This window comes from Drosophila montana, unplaced genomic scaffold (assembly GCF_035044405.1).
Source record: "Drosophila montana isolate Dmon_TW-CO22-7 unplaced genomic scaffold, ASM3504440v1 contig_2178_1, whole genome shotgun sequence".
Taxonomy (NCBI): domain Eukaryota; kingdom Metazoa; phylum Arthropoda; class Insecta; order Diptera; family Drosophilidae; genus Drosophila; species Drosophila montana.
The window spans coordinates 3,022,983-3,039,753 of record NW_026997075.1 but is presented as its reverse complement, the minus strand read 5'-3'; the positions used below and the strand labels follow the sequence as shown (position 1 = coordinate 3,039,753).

Sequence of the window (16,771 nt, the reverse complement as noted above, 5' to 3'; positions counted from 1 at the left end):
TTAAGCGGAAAATATAATGTTTACACATTTTATGCGTTTTTCAAAAATTCAGCTGGAAATAATATACTTTAAATGGAATTTAAGAAATTCCTAACTGTAAATATAATAAACGTTAAAGGTGAAAAATGAAAATAAATAAATAAACATGAGTTCATGAGCCTCGAAAGATGTGTGAAAACGGGTGGCTTTAATTGGCTAAAACCCATATGAATTACGAGCTTAAAACAAACTCCAAATCGCGGCCCTTCTGACTAAGAAGTGCATCGACGCTGACAAATATATCTATATATTTGTATACTTTTAATATTTACTTCAACTGGTATGAAGTTGAACCGAAAATAAACACAAGGAAGTGTTGTTGGTTAAAACAAATAGAAAGTGCAAAAAGATTTGGTCATTACTTAAAATAAACCAAATACCGAAGGGCATGTCACTGGGGTCGTGTATCTTAAAAATGTCAAAGTTCTTATGCGAACTGCTAAATAGTAGCTGGTCACACTTAAAATAGCCAGAGCTAAAAGCAAAGCAAGCTTCGAATCGCAAAAACTGATATACGTCTTATGCACATTATAGGGTAAAAAAGTAATCGTAATCGCTCTTATGCATATTACAGGGTATAAGCAGAACAGCTTCAGTTAATTGCAACTAATGATATACTCGTTTCTCTTTAGCATATTACAGGGTATAAGCAGAACTACTTCAGTTAATAGCTACCACCAATATACCCCTTTCTTTTATGCACATTACAGGGAATAACAATAAGCAGATCTACTTTAGTTAATCGCTACCACTGATATTCCCCTTTCTCTTTTGCATATTACAGGGTATAAGCAGCACTACTTCAGATAATTGCACTTTGGCACTCACACGTAACTTAAGCATTCTGTCTATCAGCCGCCTGATGTCTCTCTTTCTCTCGCTGTTGCTCTCCCCCTCTCTCTGTCTCTCTCTCTCACTCTCTTTCTACCCATGTCTGCCTCTCTCTCACTTTCTTTGTGCGCGTCTTTATCTCTAGCTAAAAGACTAAGAGTTCGCGCGCCGCATCCATGGCTCGTATCTCGGCTTCTCGTCGTCGTCGCCGTTGTCTTCTTCTTCTCCTTCTTTTTCTTCTTCTTCTTTGTTGGCAAGTGAACGTGCGAAAAGTTAAACGTCTAGAGGAGGAAGATCTTTGCATCCGAGCACTGGGTGCTGTGCTCTGCTGTGCTGGGCTGTGCTCTGCTGTGCTGGGCTGTTGATTAACACGCTCTGCGAGGCTGGCCGAACCGTTCCCGTTGACGAACTTTCAAAGTTCAATAGGCTATCGGGCGCTCGGCCATGCGAATGTGAATGTGAATGTGAATGTGAACACTTGGACTCGTCGCACATGGGATGGGGGACGGCGGCATTAAGTCGTAAGAGGCATGGCAAACTTTTGCCCATTTGGCATGGGTCAGCTGCATTCGGCTAATAACGTGCTGGTTCAAAGCCAAAATGGACCATTTCCCAGCCAAATGCACCACATGCCACAGCTATATATATATATATATATATATATGCCGAGACGGAATCGTATATTTATTTATATAGTGCATTGGGACACGCTGTGGGCCATTAATTTTGATTGCACACCTCGGAGCTCTGATTGATATTAATGGCATTTAGGAACTTCTGCCGTTGACACAAGAAACCCGACAGTTATATGACACTAAATGGAACATAACATTCCATTGGCCTGTTCTCCAAATATTCGAAAAGTGAAAACAAATTTCGTGCTTGGCAGCACAGTTCATTCAAGCTGTAGATTGTCTTTAAATATAGAATATTCGAATTGGAGCAGTGCCTCGGAGCATCCCCTAAAAGTTTAACAGCTTCCTCAAATAATTGGGTTTTATATTATCTATATATGTATATAACTGTATACAAGTCGTATATATTATTTTTCATTTTTAGAAACTTATTTACAATTACTTTTCTATATTCAAAGATTCGAGTTATTTCATCGCGTGTTTTATCTATATCTCCTTTAACTTATATCTCATACATTTCTCTGCTACCCGCACATCTTTTAAAACATCCAGAAACCTCTCTACGCTAACCTAACTTATTTATGGAACTACACATATCATTTATTCTTATTGAATACCATTTCTGTGCAAATGTATATAACAGGCAGAAGAAAGCATCTGCAGCCCCATAAAGTATATACAAATATTCTTGATCGGTATCAATAGCCGAGGCGATCTAGTTTGCTTTATCGACACTTGAAAGTCGTTTATGAATGCTCTCATTTCCGCATTATAGAGCTTTCTTATGTTCTACTTCTGCTTCCTTTAGTTATTTCACAAACTTTCGGATTCTTCAACATTTTTCAGAGATTTGGCGTCATTTCAAGCTTCATTAAGCGATACATGGAACATATATTCATTATCTATTGAACTGTTTTTTCTTTCCATTATCAAAGCCGGTAAAATATTTCTTTATATGCACATAAATATGTACTTTATGCTCATTATGAGCCCTAAATTGTACTTAAAACTCTGGTATCATAAATAAACATGAAATTGCTCCCGAAATGGAGCTGCTTGTCAGCACTTTTTTTCTGTATTTTATTTTATACACTTGCCAATGGGCACTCAGATATTCTCATCAAATTTGTAACACATCGAAACGACGTTGTCGTGTTCTGTCTAATCTCTCAGTTCTCAAACTACCCTCTGCTTTTTTTTCAGCTAAACATTCTTTATCATAAAGCTGATCGGTCCAAAATTAAGTTCTAGTTCAAGCTATCCCAAATCCCATCAGCATCGTACTACGTAAAGGTTTTGTCATAGTAGCCCTTCTTAGCGAGGGTATACAATCTTCGGCTTGCGGAAATAATCCGTTCTTTCATACAAAAATATCAACACTCAGTCTTTGAATGCTCGAAGAGCAAAGTTATCAGCTTCAGTTGCAATTCAAGTCTCAGTTTCCGAATCGCTGTTGTAACTGTCGGCGGCTGCTGCGGCGGCTGCTGCTGCTGCTGCTCTTGCGTTCTGATAAAAGGATACTTACGCTTATCACTGGCTATCACTTGAGCCACTATCAGCGACTTTCCAAAAACAACAAAAACTCATAGCAATTATGTGTGTGTGTGTGTGTGTGTGTGTGTGCGTGTTGATGATGCACCATGCAGTGTGACCAGATTCAGTCATTTTCTAGCTAAATTTATTTATTATTACAGCGGAAAACAGCTAAGATTTTAAACTGATTTAGCTAATTTTTGCAGCTCAATAACAAAACGGCTATCAAATAGCTACTTTTAGCTATTTCACATTGTATTTTAGCTAGTTTTTTCTAGCGGCAGCAAATGTTCTCCTTATGTGCATCTTTTTAATTTGGCTTTTCGTTGAGGAGGTAGGGAGGGGGGCATGTATCTATTAAGTAAAAGATACTTTTTGTTTGTCATGCTTGATTGTTTCCGGCGCGCATGCGCACACTGGCATTGAAATTTTTCCCTGTACATGTATGTGCGTGCGTGTGTGTGTGTGCGTGTGTGCGTGTGTCCGTGTGTATGTGTGTGTTTAGGAATGCATATGTCACTGTCACTCTTTGGCTCTGTCGCGGCGTTTCTGTATCGGGTGTCAGAAGGTCGTTCGCTCGATTTACATAAGCACTTCTGTATACGGTTCAAATTCGAGATATTTTGTAAACTAAACGTGAAACTGGCATTTGCTTAAGCAAATGCATAGTTGAACAAATTCGAAAGAATTTCTAGCCTTAGAATAAGCTAAGAAAGTCAATTATATACAGCTCTTATTATGCTCTCATAACACATTGATTCAAATTGATTCAGTTTAATATACAATACTTTCAAAGAATAAAAACTTAGTTCCAACTATTGGCTATATCTAACCATATTTGGCAGATGACAATTTTGGACAAGGATCAAATGTAGCCCGCATCTTGTACGTGAAAATATTAAAGGCTTACAATATTTCCAGCACAACGGGCAGTTGTACATATTATAAATTAACTTGATTCAAGAGCGTGAAACGAACCAGCGACAATAAGATATTGGCAATTTTTAGGAAAGTTATCTAAAAAGGGAGACATCTGGAAATGTTTTTACTCTAAAACCGAACCAGCGACAATTGCATTTTGTTAACAATGAGATTTTTTGAACATTTTGTGGAAGTTAACAAAATATTGAGAAAAACCAGAAATGTTCTTACTATCTCACGAGCTGCATACCAAATCTCAGGACTCCAGTTTCTATAGTCTCTAAGCTTCACCAAAAATTGAGTTTATATTAATAATGAGACATTTTTAATTTTGGGTGAATAATCCATAAAGTGAGACTTGCTAAATGTATAGTAACTATGTATATGGGGGCCTGCAGACAAAATTTCAAGTCTCCAACTCTTAAAGTTCCCAAGTACGAAGAGTATGCATATTTATTTTATAAGGTTGGTGAACCGAACCATCACAAAGTGAGACAATCTGGATATGTATTTACTATATAACAGTCTTCATAACAAATTTCAAGTATCTAGCTCTTAAAGTTCCCGAGTTCGAAGATTATACCCATATGTACATATACTTTATGGGATCGGAAAAGAGAACCAGCGACAATTTCATTTGATGATATATTTTTAATTTTTTTTTTAATCCGAAAGTTAGACTTTCTGGATATATACCTAGCTCTTATAGTCTATGAGATCATAGAATATGCATAAATACGTTATGGGATTGCCATTATAGACATATCTTACGCACTTTCAATGGGTTCGGGATATTTGAAATAATATATGTATGTATATAAATTCTATGTTCATTGGGGTACTTACGAGTTGAAGTTGGTAAAATCGTTGCGGGCCTTGTGCAGCGCAATGCTGAAGCCGAACATGGAATTGCTGGCATGCCGATGCCGCACGTAGCTGGGCAGATCGATGTTGTAGGCGTTTGTTGTCGGGTGTCTGCTGCAGTGCATCATCATCATGAGCAGCAGCAGCAGCGCCTGTAGGCTACACCATCTGCTGATCATGATGTGGCGTGTGTTGTTTCGTTATTGTTATTGTTACTTTAGTTGTTGTTTTTGTCGCTTCTTTGCTGGCTTTAGCTTTAGATTTTGTTGTTTTTCTATTTTTTGTCACTTTTATTGCATTTTCGTTAATATTGTTATTGTTGGGCTTGATTGTTGTTTAAACTGTTGCAATAAATTGAATGTTTAGCGTTGCAAATCGCGCATATGGTCAAAACAAATACACACATGCGCGCATACTCAGACACGCACCCACACATACATATGTATGTATGTATGTATGCACGCATACATACATAGACAAGCTTTATTTATTTTATGATCTCAAGTTGTCTCTTGTCTGCAACCTTGGCCGAAATGACTTGAGAAAACGCTCAGCTCAGCGAAATTAAAAATCAGCCGCCAGCGGCAAGAATTGAGACAGCACACAAACACGACACACACACACACACGACACACACACAGGCACACACATATGTACAATTGAAAATCAAGTTTTTGGACAGATTTTTGGCATTTTGTTATATTTTGTGCGATGCTTCGCAGTCACCAAAATTCTTGTTTATTTATGTGCTTAGTTTTTGATTCTTTCATTTGCGCGCTCTCCGCCTGTCACCACAGCAGCAGCAGCGTCAGCATTTGCTCTCAGCAGCAATCGTCGCTGCTGCTGACGTAACTAACACAGACAAAACGTAGTAGAACAGGTTGCCAAAATCAAATGACAACCATCACCGTTTAGTCAAGTTGCAAACCAAACAGCGACTGCGCAGCCGTGGCTGCAAAAATTGCATATGCAATGAAGGTGGCGGCGTCGGCGGCGGTTGCGCTTTAGCGTTGGTGTTGACGTTGACGTTGGCGTTTGATAATGACAGCGCTGCAGCGCAGGTAACATTTGACAAGTGGGCATCATGCACATTTCGCACGTGTGTGTGTCTGTGTGCACTGTGAGTATTGTGTGTGGGCGCCACAACGACAATTCCAAGCTCATTGATGGTTGCCATTCATTGAGTGGCGAACAGTCATACAAACCAAAACAAAACAAAAATACAAATTGCGTTTGCTTTTGTGAAAATATTAAAAATTGAATTGCGGTAAACGCGCCATATGGCCAACGACATTCGATTTAGTACACATACATGCATACGCATATAGTACATAGGTATACATGTACAAATGTATATTCGAAATTAATATGCTGGGCCATGTCTTGCCTGTGCGAGTGTTGACTGTGTGCTAATAAAACCGTTAAATCAGAGAGCGGGGCATATAATTATTGCAACTTTTGCGCCTCTCTACGCTGTTGGATGCTCTTTTTGGGTTACCGTTAAATGCCGAAAAGCGAAAACAGCGCAGCGTCACAGTAGACAAACGCAGAGCAACACACATACACATAGGCACACACAAAGTCAATACACACGATCGCGATCGTCTAAAAATAAATGTGGCTGAGAGTGCGAGAGAGAGAGGGAGCGCTGCGAGAGCACATACGAGAAATGAGGGCCACATGCTAGAATCGGAGATTTCAAAGATACGATGCGTACGCCCAGTAAAGATATATATACATATATATAAATATATATATATATATATATATATGTGCACATATGTGTGTGTGTGTGTGCATATATATATAGTAAATATGTATACCTTAGAGCTACTGCATTAGTCAGCGAGACTGTTATAAAAATAAGCATCTCTAGCTAAACGCTTCAATTGTAGCCAATTCTACAACCAAATTGCTGGGCATTCAAGGCGTTAAACCTTCGGTAAACCAACAGCTGAGACAACAAATTCTCAAAAAAACAATTTACATGCATATACATACATATGTATGTATATATGTACATATGTATATTAAAAAAGCACCACAACAATATGTTTGCTCATAATTAACTGCTAGATCAGGCGTGTGTGTGCATGTGTGTGTTTGTGTGTGTGAAGGTTAAGCTTGATAGCTAATTTTAAAATATTCAATTAGTTATAACCCATACCTATGGGAATAGGTAACAACTTGAAATTAATAAAATCAAATAAAAAAAATGATTATCCAAGACTTTCGAATGTTTTGTTAAAATAAAAAAAAAATTTGAAAATGTTTTATAATAATTATGGCGATATCCAAAAGAACTGTAATCCCTTTAGCACACATTTTGTCAAAAAAAAAAATTGTATACATATGTACATATAGAACAATATGTTTATGCATGTTTATACAAGAACGGATCACAGGGTATTTGCTAGTCGCACACGCCGTGCAAAGACTTGTTTTCATATTCTCAAAATATTTTAGCTTATGCGTCACTTTTAATTTATTGCACAAATTTTCAAAAAAAAAAATTTTAAAAAAACCGATTGATGTATCAATTAATATAGTATATATATATATATATATATATATATATATATATGTATATATATGTATGTATGTTGTTTAATTTACTGTTAAAGCTGTTGTCTTTTACAAAATCTAGAAAATGAAACTATTCATTGATACACACAGTCGAGAATTTAGACCGTCGCGTGCCGCGTTTTAAATGATTATTATATGCAATTATTTATTATTATTACGTTTTGTTTGTGTTCGAAAACATACGAAGCCTCAGAACGCAGCAGAATTTGAACAACGACTGCGAACATTCAAAAGAACACAAAAAACTTCAGCTAACATAGATGTGTCTCACTGTATCTCTGTGTGTATCTCTGTAGCTCTGAGTTTTGTTGTTTTTTCTTATGATGTTTTTTTTGTTTTTTCTTTCTGTTTTTGCTTTTTGTTGCTTGTAGTGTACCTGTGTTCGCTCGCGCCAGAGTTCCGGCCCCAACAGCGTCGCCTACTCACAAAAAAAAAAAAAAAAAAAACCAAATGAGAGAGTTGAGAGCAAAACGATCTTAGAGCAAAAGCTCCTCTAAGCAAACGGCAATCGCATTGATAGCAAAAGCCAAAGTTTTATTAACTGGCAGGTTAGATGTTTGGGGGCTGCTGTGTGGGCTGCACACGATCATATATGCATATACATATAGAAATACACATATCTACACACACACACACACACATATACTGTTGTTGTTGTTGTTGTTGTCTCTCTTTTGCCATGTTGAGTAGGCAGGCAACATTTGAATGTAATTTACGTTAGCCACAGATTTGTTGCTGTTAGAAAAACCAAATAAAAAAAAAAGCAAAGACAAGACTGTGTTGATGTGTCATTTTTGTATAAATTATGCATGATATATACGAAAATTATATATAGAGCATAGCACACGCCCACGCTAGCGGAAAAGATTCTCAGGTGGTCTAAAAACCAGCGTCAAGTCAATTTTTTTGAAAGGTACATATAATATTTTGTATATTTAATGTGTTATTTTTCAATTTTTTTTTAAATCGGAATTCTAATTGAAATTCAAGTTCAGTTCACAGTTAAACATTTGTATTGAATATTACGCATACGCAATGCATGCCCGCACAAATATTGAATTGTTTAGAAAAGCAATTAATACTACAACACGGCAACAACAACAAGAGACATTTGAATATATCATCTTGTTCAATATATGTATGTATATATATTTATGCATAAGCGAGTCTGAGTATTTGTGTATTTGTATTTGAATTTAATATTTTGTGGAGTGGGTGGTGGCGGGCGCGACGCAATCTTTAAGTAGACGGCGGCGCGAAGCTTTGACTGTTTAAATTGCAAAACTTGAGAGCAGCTGTCTGGCTGTAATTGATTGTGATGCGGTCGTTGAGATTGTAATTAAGATGCAATGTTTTTATTATTATCAATTTTACACAGCTCACTCGCACTAACACACACACACACGAAAAAAAACAATTAGAACATTTATGACGATATGTACTAACAATTCAATTGCATTCAGCTTAGGCAAATGCAAATAATTTCCAATTCTTAAACTGTTCGTATAACGGTCTTTTAGCTATTAAACAAACTACAGAGCGCGCGCAGACAACTGTCAGGCTACGCTACACGCGACCGAATAAAGTAAGGGGAAAACGTAACATAGTTCATAGTTGGCGGTCAGACGGCTGACTTGCCAGCTGACAGTGTTCAAAGAAACTGGCAACCCTTGGCTGCAATATGGCAACGCTGTCTGCTGTTGCATTCGATTAACTGGTCGAAATTAGGCGGCTAACCGATAGCTATCATACAATGCATTGGCGCTTGACATGCAAAAATCTTCGTAAATCAAAAATTGTATCGCGTCCTTAATCAAAGTGGCATACACTTTTATATTCTGTTTGTTCGTCAATTTAACTTATTTGTAATATTACAAATAAGCCAAATAATAATTACCTGGAATGACGTTAAATAATTCAAATTACGAAAGATGCAAATATACATATATCGATAGTAAAAATAACAATCGATTAGTTAGCGTTGCCACATTTCACCTTATCAAGCACCTGCTCATCACTAGTCAGGTCTAGAATATTTGCATTTTGTTTTTAGTGTAGCTTGTTGTCCTTTGTTGGGCAAGAACAGTAAAAACGAGTGGTAGCAATATTTGCAAGGTCGCTTGAAAAGTTAAAAAAAAAGAAAAGAAATAACACCGAAATGGAGAAACAAGTGGATTTAGATAATAATGCAAAGCCCATAGTCAAGGAAATTCTAAATCCTGGCAACAAATACATCGAACTAAAGCCAGGCACCAGGGTAAGCAAATGATATGAGGCAACAGTTGTGCTCTCAACTCAATTCCCGGATTAAAACTGGGCCAAGGCCAACCCTGGCCTGAGGAAGTAAATGACACAAATTCGATTTGCAGGTGAAATTCCACTTTCAAACACGTCGGGCCAACGATGTGCGAATCGTGGACGATAGCAAGAAAATTAACAAGCCGATGGAGCTGGTGCTGGGCAAGAAATTCAAATTGGAGGTGTGGGAGGTGATTGTGCAGAAAATGTCCCTAAACGAGGTGGCCAAGTTTACTGTACACAAATCGGTAAGCGCACAGCGAGAGTCCTGGAAGGAGCAATGACCCCATTACATATGTACACATATATATCTATAAATTCCATAATTTCCCATACAGCTTTGTGCCCAGTATCCGTTCATTTCGAAAACGCTGCGCGACATTGGCAAAAAACCGGAGGAGCGTCGTCATTGCTGCGGCATGACATTGCAGAACGAGGGCATGGGCTACGAGGATCTGGATGAGCTGCTGCAAAGGCCTGTCGATTTGGAGTTCATCATCGAGTTAATATCCATTGAGCTGCCCGAAGAGTATGAGAAGGAGCGCTGGCAAATGTCCGATGATGAGAAAATGCTCGCCACGCACACCTTGCGGGAGCGTGGGAATCGTCACTATAAGGCGCACGAGTATGCCGAGGCGGAGATATGTTATCGCGATGCGGTTGGCATGGTCGAGCAGCTGATGCTCAAGGAGAAGCCACACGATGAAGAGTGGCAGCAGCTGGCCAGCATTAAGACCCCACTGCTACTCAACTACGCCCAGTGCCGTCTGATTGCTGGTGACTATTATGCCGTCATTGAGCACTGCAATGAGGTGCTCACGCTGGATCCGCGCAATGTGAAGGCTCTGTTTCGCCGTGCCAAGGCACATGCGGGCGCATGGAATCCGGCACAGGCACGCCGCGACTTTATCGATGCGCTGGGCTTGGATGGAACACTGAAGTCAACCGTTGCCCGAGAGCTGAAGGCCATTGAGGAGCAGCAGCATGAACGCAACGTTCAGGATCGCATCCATATGCAAAAGCTCTTCTAGAATATAAGTTGCGCTAACATACTGCTCATGCTCCTTGTTTATTGGAGCAGCTATGCGCAGCGTTAACAGTTAGCCAATGCTTTTCTCTTTTGGCTAAAGGGTAGCTACGTCTACTCTTTGGCCATGCACTGCTCCAAGGGGTTTATTATGCTCTGTTTGATTTTTAATCAGCTGCTCTGCTGCTGGACCCTATATAAGACGCTATTCGTGGCTATCCAGAAACGTCGACGCAGACGTGAACGTGGACGGGCACGGTTACGAGCAAGTGCACGAAAGAGATGGCGACAATGAATTCAAACCGTATTTCACACTCTCTCTCTCTCTCCATCCTATTGGCATTTGCATAATATTTTAAACATTTGGAATTATCATGTAAAACGGTTTCTGCCAGCCATTAAACCGACTCCTAGAGGCGACTCATCAAATATTATGAACGAATATGTATATGTTGTATTTATATGTGTATATTAGAGTATTAATTAATGTTGAAGCCAAATATGCATTCAATATGCATGCATGTCTGTATAATTATACGAAATGTATGTGTACTAACTAGTTCTATATAGACTCCTAAGATCTATCTAATTGTATGTATGTGTAATAAATTTTAGCTAATTGTTGTTAACAAACACGTTTTCTTTGTAAAGTTGACGCCTAAAACTGCAACTAAGAAACTATTCGATCTTATTTACTCAAGTAATTGTAACTTAGATATTAGATTTAAAGTTTCGCACCTTGGCGAAGTAAACTAATGGTAAACTGTACAAATATTATTTCACAAGTAGTTTGTAATTATTTGACTTTCCCTGAAATGTGCAGTTTTTCGTAAACAAATAACATATGAAAGAGACGCGAGTACGGCGTGCTCATTATTAAATTCTGTTCACTGCGACACGAGCTAACATACAGTTTAGAAATATGTTTTTTTTATATATACATATATATATATATATTTTTGTCTATATATAAAACTGTTTGTCCTGATTGAAGCGGGAAGCTAAAATTTGTACTGTAATTAACCTATTTAATATATGTGCATGATAAAACAGAGCTTGCGAAAATTCCACGCGCAAGTGTGGAAAATTCGCGAAAAACAATTGATGTATGAGTTTGTTATTTATCAGCCGATTGGCCCCATAATTTATTTGCAAAGATATTTGGGAAAACTCACTTGGGCTCAAAGTCATATCAAAGGATCTTTATCAGAATGCGAAAGCCCTACATAAGAGCTTCATGAATATGTGTTGCACTGATTATGGAAATTTCACCCGCAACAGTGAAAAATTGGTGGATACGGTTGGATAAAATTGTTATGCATACCGATCGACTTGTAAACTCATTTTCAGAAGCTTTGTGAAAATCTGTTAATATATATATATATATATAAATAAAATAAAATACATTTATGGATTATATTCAATTTCTCAGGGGCGGGCAATGGGTCAACACCCGGGCAAAGCCGGGTTATACCCGCTAGTCCTTTAATAAAATTACAGCGAATTTAGGGAGATAAAAACAGCAAATGCTGTTAGTGTATTAGATATTGCTAGAGTTTATTATTAAATATTTTTAATATTTACACAAAGTGGTTTCAGTTCCGAATGGAACAGACTATTATAAGGAGTGGACTACGCAAATGCACGAGATCGGCTGAGGGTACAACAACAGTTCCGAATGAACCTTAAGAACAAATTCAACACACGCAATTGGATACACCATATATAAGTATAAAGTTAATGTACACAATAAATACATGAAACGAGTTAAGAGTTAGACTAATAACAAACTATCTTTGGATGGAGCACCTAGAGGCGCCACAGGCGATTGCTATTGCCGCCGGCGGCGCCCTCGGCCTCGCCACGCAGCTTGTTGTCATCGGTGCGCCAGACGAACGGCTCCAGGCGATCCTCATCGTCCAGAAAATTATTGATGGCCTCCAGGCTGGCAATATTCTCATGCAGCAGCGAGTTACAGCGGCTCAGCTGCTGCGAAACGCTGCGAATTTTGGCAAAATGTTCAGCATACGAGGCGTACGTCTTCTGCATATCCACAAAGCTGGCGAAGAGCGTCGTTATCGAATTGCTAACCACCTTGGTGCGCTCGACCAGGTGATTCTGTTCGCTGGCCACATGGCTGGCGCACAGATTTAAATGCGTCTGCATGCGGCCGCATATATTAAGCAAATGCTGTGAATGCAGGCGCTCCAAGATTTCCGTATCTCGTGTATATGTCGCCGAACTGATTGACTCGCGCAGCACGGGCAAAAACTGCGGTATGTTGCGCAGTCGCTGCAAATCCGGATCGATGTCATCGTTGATATCACGTGTGCCCGGCTTGACGATCACAATGTTGTGGCTGGAGGCCGTCGACTGCGGTCGCTTTGGTTTGATGGCAGTGGTCATGCCACCGGGATGTGATTTCCGTGCCGCGGCACGACTAGCGCTGCTCTGTTGCAGCATGTGGGCGGGCCTGTTGCGTATTTTTGGCGAATCGCCGATGGGTCGATCCGTATAGGAGACATAAGGCAGATCCGAGCACACGCTCAGCGGCGGCGAGGGCGGCCGGCTCAGCTCGGAACTAGTGGGCGAGGCAGTATCCGAAATGATTTGCTTGCTGGCAATCACAATGCTGGCTGGTCCATTGCCAGGTCCGTGCGGCAACGTTTGCAGCTGCTGCTGCTGCTGTTGCTGCTGTTGCTGCTGCTGCTGCTGTCTCTGTTGGACGGCGCCGCCTCGGCGCTTGTTTGTGGCTGCCGTTGCGGCCGCCGTTAGAGCCATGGCGCTGCCATCGCTCATGCGAACGGCGCACGCTGCATTGGATGGTTGGTCAGCGGACAGTGTCGGGTCGCGTCTCTCGAAGATCTCTTGGCCGTCAGCCTCGATGCGCTGTTGCGAGTGCTCCGCACCCATTGCGCTTCGGCGATGCCACTGCCCTTGTATTGATTTTATTTGAGCAGCGGAACCGTTGTCCGTGCTACAGGCACGGCGTAATCTGTGAACCTATTTTCTCCGTGTCTTTTCGGTTTATTCAAATCCCTTCCTTGACCTTCAATTAACTGATACAAACATTTCTATTTTGTGCTGCAATTTGTTTTTCTTGTTGTTCTTTTCCCTTTGAGTAATTCATATCGAAAATATCGATATTCGGAGCCCGATTTTTATATCGATATATCGAACAATAAATTCTGTTCCATTCCGTTTTTCTTGGAAATCGAATTTTAAAATGTAGCTTTTTTCCGAAATAACTTTTTCGGTTCGATGACCTACTTCGTCCGACCCCATAAGGTTTATATATATATATATATATATATATATATATATCTATATAACCAGCAGCACTGGCTTTCCCACGCTCCAAATATAAAATTAAGCTTTCTCCTATAACCGAGTTTTTCAAAAATATTTTGCATTAAAATTAAATACTTAACTACAAATAAATAGTAGATGCCAATTTCGGGTACAGATCAAATCTAGCCCGAACTTTCTATATGAAAACATCTACGGCTTGCAATATTTTCAGTAGAGCGGGCAAACTTATTTAAAAAATTGATAAAATGACAAACTCTTGAAAGTTTTCCAAAGAACTGCTATAGAAATAAAGTTAAAGTAAATTGCAAAACATGGAAAAATCGGAAAAAGAAATAAATAAATATTTGATTGCAGCTTTCAAACTTGCGACGCTAATCCCATATTAAGGATGATATTATTGATTATCCTAAAGCTAAAAATACAATAATCGATTACAATGGGGATGAGTACAGTCCCGCGAGCAGTACTCGTTCTGTTTGAAAGAAACGGCAGGAGCAATAAGTACGCGAAGAGGAAGAAAAACAAAAATTATAACTTGTAGTTGAAGATTTCGACATTTCGACATTCGGAAGGAATATATAAGGGCAGCAGCAAAATAAAATAGCGTAAGTACACGATTTTCCTAACGTATTTCTTTACAAATAACAAATTTAACATTTATTTTCTATGCTGCGAACCTAACCTCAAAAGGCCAGCACAAAGCTCGAGAAGATCTAAGTAAACAAAGAAAAAATATATATAAATAGAGCGATTGCCATGCAAGCACAATACCAAATGCCACTTTCCACATCTCCACAACAACCGAAAGGAGTCAATTTATTGCAATTGCACGCACTGCATTGGCTATACGCACATGCGCAGCAAAATATGACCGCCAATTGCCACGTAGCCGGAGCTCCGTCGTTTAATTATGCCCAGCCAAATATGAATTATTTCGCGCCACCGCACAACGGCCTGGCCCAGCTGCCGTATTTGAATTTCAATCCGCAGGGCGCCATTGGCGGCATTAGGCAGCTGTATAATCATGCGCAGAGCGCCAGCCAAAATGTTGCCCAACCCTGCGTTCATATCCAGCAGCCGCCCAGCATGAGCTTTAGCCCTGGTCAGCCCCATCTCTACCAGAGCTGTGCCATTCAAACGGCATATGGCTATGCGCCGTATAATATGGCCTACATGCCGCTGCCACCTCCGCCGCCCCTTCTGGCACAGCAGCCTGTGGTGTACGTTGGCGGAGCCCAGGGCATGCATACCTTGTGCAACAAGCCCAGCACGGCTAACTGCAGCGTGCCCGTGGTGCAGCCGAAAGGCAAGCATGTCTATGTGAATGGAGCACTCTATAATACGGAGTTGCTGGAACCGCCATTGGATAGTTTCAATTCGGCTGGAGATCCGGATTATCCGGCAAATCCGCTATTGCAAAATGTGTCCGTCGATGAGGACACCGTCGACACCGAGGATGGTTACGATCCGTTGGACGACGTGAGTAGCCATCAAATGCCGGGCCGAGTTGAATATTACGCTTCTACTTATATTGCAGGCCATGCCATCGACATATGGTATACGATTCTACAATCCGAATTATGGGCCCGAGGGCGCCATACCGCCGCGATTCCAGAGGCAGATGTACAATCGGAATGCCAATATAAATGCTTGGCTCTCGTCGAAGCAGCCGGAGGGCGGCGTGCCGCGATTTCGGGAGCCATGCCCAATGTTTCATGGCCCAAACGAGAATCCAATGGGCCGCAACAATAGGGGCAAACAGGAGGCGGGCCAGGAGCTGAAGGATGCCGACACAGCGGCTGCTCAACATTATATCGCCTCCATGTCGCCAAATTCGAAGGCCAAACGCCGTCAGGGACGCAGTCGTCCACGGGGCTTCACACAATCATTTGGGATCGTTGCGCCCATCAATCATAACAATTATACGGCCAAGGATAATATGGTGGCAGCCAAAAATGTTTTATCCTTATTCGATAAGAAGCCGTCGCCCACCAGAAAATGGGATGACCTTGATCCGGACAAAGGCAACATCAATGTGGACTGGCCGCAGCCCAACGATGTCAATAAAACGGGACCAAACAATAAATCCCAAGCTAAACGTAACATTTATTCAAAGGAACCAACTGATCATTACCTCAACTAATCTCTGGTCTCATAATTTAAGACATCAGCATATCATATTTAAACATATTCTATAACTTGGCAGTTAAAAACTGCGCACTCTTTGCAATAAACAAAAAAGGGGCAGCCCCTTTTACACTTAAAAAAAGATATACAATCGCAAACAATTCGATTTAAAGCTTTAAGTCGTAAGATACCCGAATACCTTATATCTTATAGACATTAGACCTTAAATTTGAAAATATATACTTGCACCAGCGAAAGATCTACCTCGCGAATATATATTTTAATTCTAATTTCCTACTCACTGTTTCGGCACGCTTTCTCTCTCTCTCTTTTTGTCTCTCTCTCTCTCTCTCCCTTGTACTGGATTACCTAAAAAGAAATCAGATGTAATTTAAAAAGGAAGCAACTAAGCTAAGCAACACTTATAACGCCTTTCTATGCGATTTTCATAAATGCAAGTAAGGCAAAATGATCTATCTTAATGTTAATTTTAAAGGAACTTTAAGTTTTGATTAAACTTTTTGTTGTTTCAATAATTGATGCAACATTAGCGCATCAATTGGCTGTTCTTAAAGAGAATATTCACACTGGCTGCACA

The 16,771-nt window shown here is 40.0% G+C and overlaps 4 protein-coding genes across 5 annotated transcripts in view; 2 read left to right on the top strand and 2 right to left on the bottom strand.

The window, feature by feature from the left end:
* The window catches only part of if (inflated), a 42,049-nt gene extending 33,061 nt beyond the window's left edge, over positions 1 to 8,988 (bottom strand). For both annotated transcript variants that reach the window (XM_064680846.1, XM_064680847.1), the window contains exons 1-2: positions 8,856 to 8,988; positions 4,806 to 5,164 (exon numbers count right to left, since the gene is read on the bottom strand). In XM_064680846.1, coding sequence (XP_064536916.1) covers positions 4,806 to 5,002 — 197 coding nt within the window. In that variant the 5' untranslated portion in view covers positions 5,003 to 5,164; positions 8,856 to 8,988. The remainder of the gene's footprint in view (positions 1 to 4,805; positions 5,165 to 8,855) is intronic.
* Positions 8,989 to 9,439: 451 nt separating this feature from the next.
* LOC135427469 (AH receptor-interacting protein) lies at positions 9,440 to 11,835 on the top strand. The gene is made up of 3 exons (XM_064680989.1): positions 9,440 to 9,666; positions 9,779 to 9,955; positions 10,046 to 11,835. Exons 1-3 carry the CDS (start codon positions 9,568 to 9,570, stop codon positions 10,736 to 10,738), a joined length of 969 nt encoding a protein of 322 aa, XP_064537059.1. The 5' UTR covers positions 9,440 to 9,567; the 3' UTR covers positions 10,739 to 11,835.
* Positions 11,836 to 12,266: 431 nt separating this feature from the next.
* On the bottom strand, positions 12,267 to 13,863 carry BORCS5 (BLOC-1 related complex subunit 5). The gene has a single exon (XM_064680998.1). It carries the CDS (start codon positions 13,645 to 13,647, stop codon positions 12,544 to 12,546), a length of 1,104 nt encoding a protein of 367 aa, XP_064537068.1. The 5' UTR covers positions 13,648 to 13,863; the 3' UTR covers positions 12,267 to 12,543.
* Positions 13,864 to 14,734: 871 nt separating this feature from the next.
* LOC135427352 (uncharacterized) lies at positions 14,735 to 16,428 on the top strand. The gene is made up of 2 exons (XM_064680821.1): positions 14,735 to 15,525; positions 15,584 to 16,428. Exons 1-2 carry the CDS (start codon positions 14,803 to 14,805, stop codon positions 16,187 to 16,189), a joined length of 1,329 nt encoding a protein of 442 aa, XP_064536891.1. The 5' UTR covers positions 14,735 to 14,802; the 3' UTR covers positions 16,190 to 16,428.
* The last annotated feature ends 343 nt before the right edge of the window (positions 16,429 to 16,771 follow it).

What these genes read in the sequence shown, in the direction of transcription:
- LOC135427469 (XM_064680989.1), top strand. Translation starts at nt 9,568, where the DNA reads ATGGAGAAACAAGTGGATTTAGATAATAATGCAAAGCCCATAGTCAAG. An exon ending in AACTAAAGCCAGGCACCAGG is followed by an intron (nt 9,667 to 9,778) that starts GTAAGCAAATGA and finishes TTCGATTTGCAG; the next exon opens with GTGAAATTCCACTTTCAAAC. An exon ending in AGTTTACTGTACACAAATCG is followed by an intron (nt 9,956 to 10,045) that starts GTAAGCGCACAG and finishes TTTCCCATACAG; the next exon opens with CTTTGTGCCCAGTATCCGTT.
- BORCS5 (XM_064680998.1), bottom strand. Translation starts at nt 13,647, where the DNA reads ATGGGTGCGGAGCACTCGCAACAGCGCATCGAGGCTGACGGCCAAGAG.
- LOC135427352 (XM_064680821.1), top strand. Translation starts at nt 14,803, where the DNA reads ATGCAAGCACAATACCAAATGCCACTTTCCACATCTCCACAACAACCG. An exon ending in GTTACGATCCGTTGGACGAC is followed by an intron (nt 15,526 to 15,583) that starts GTGAGTAGCCAT and finishes CTTATATTGCAG; the next exon opens with GCCATGCCATCGACATATGG.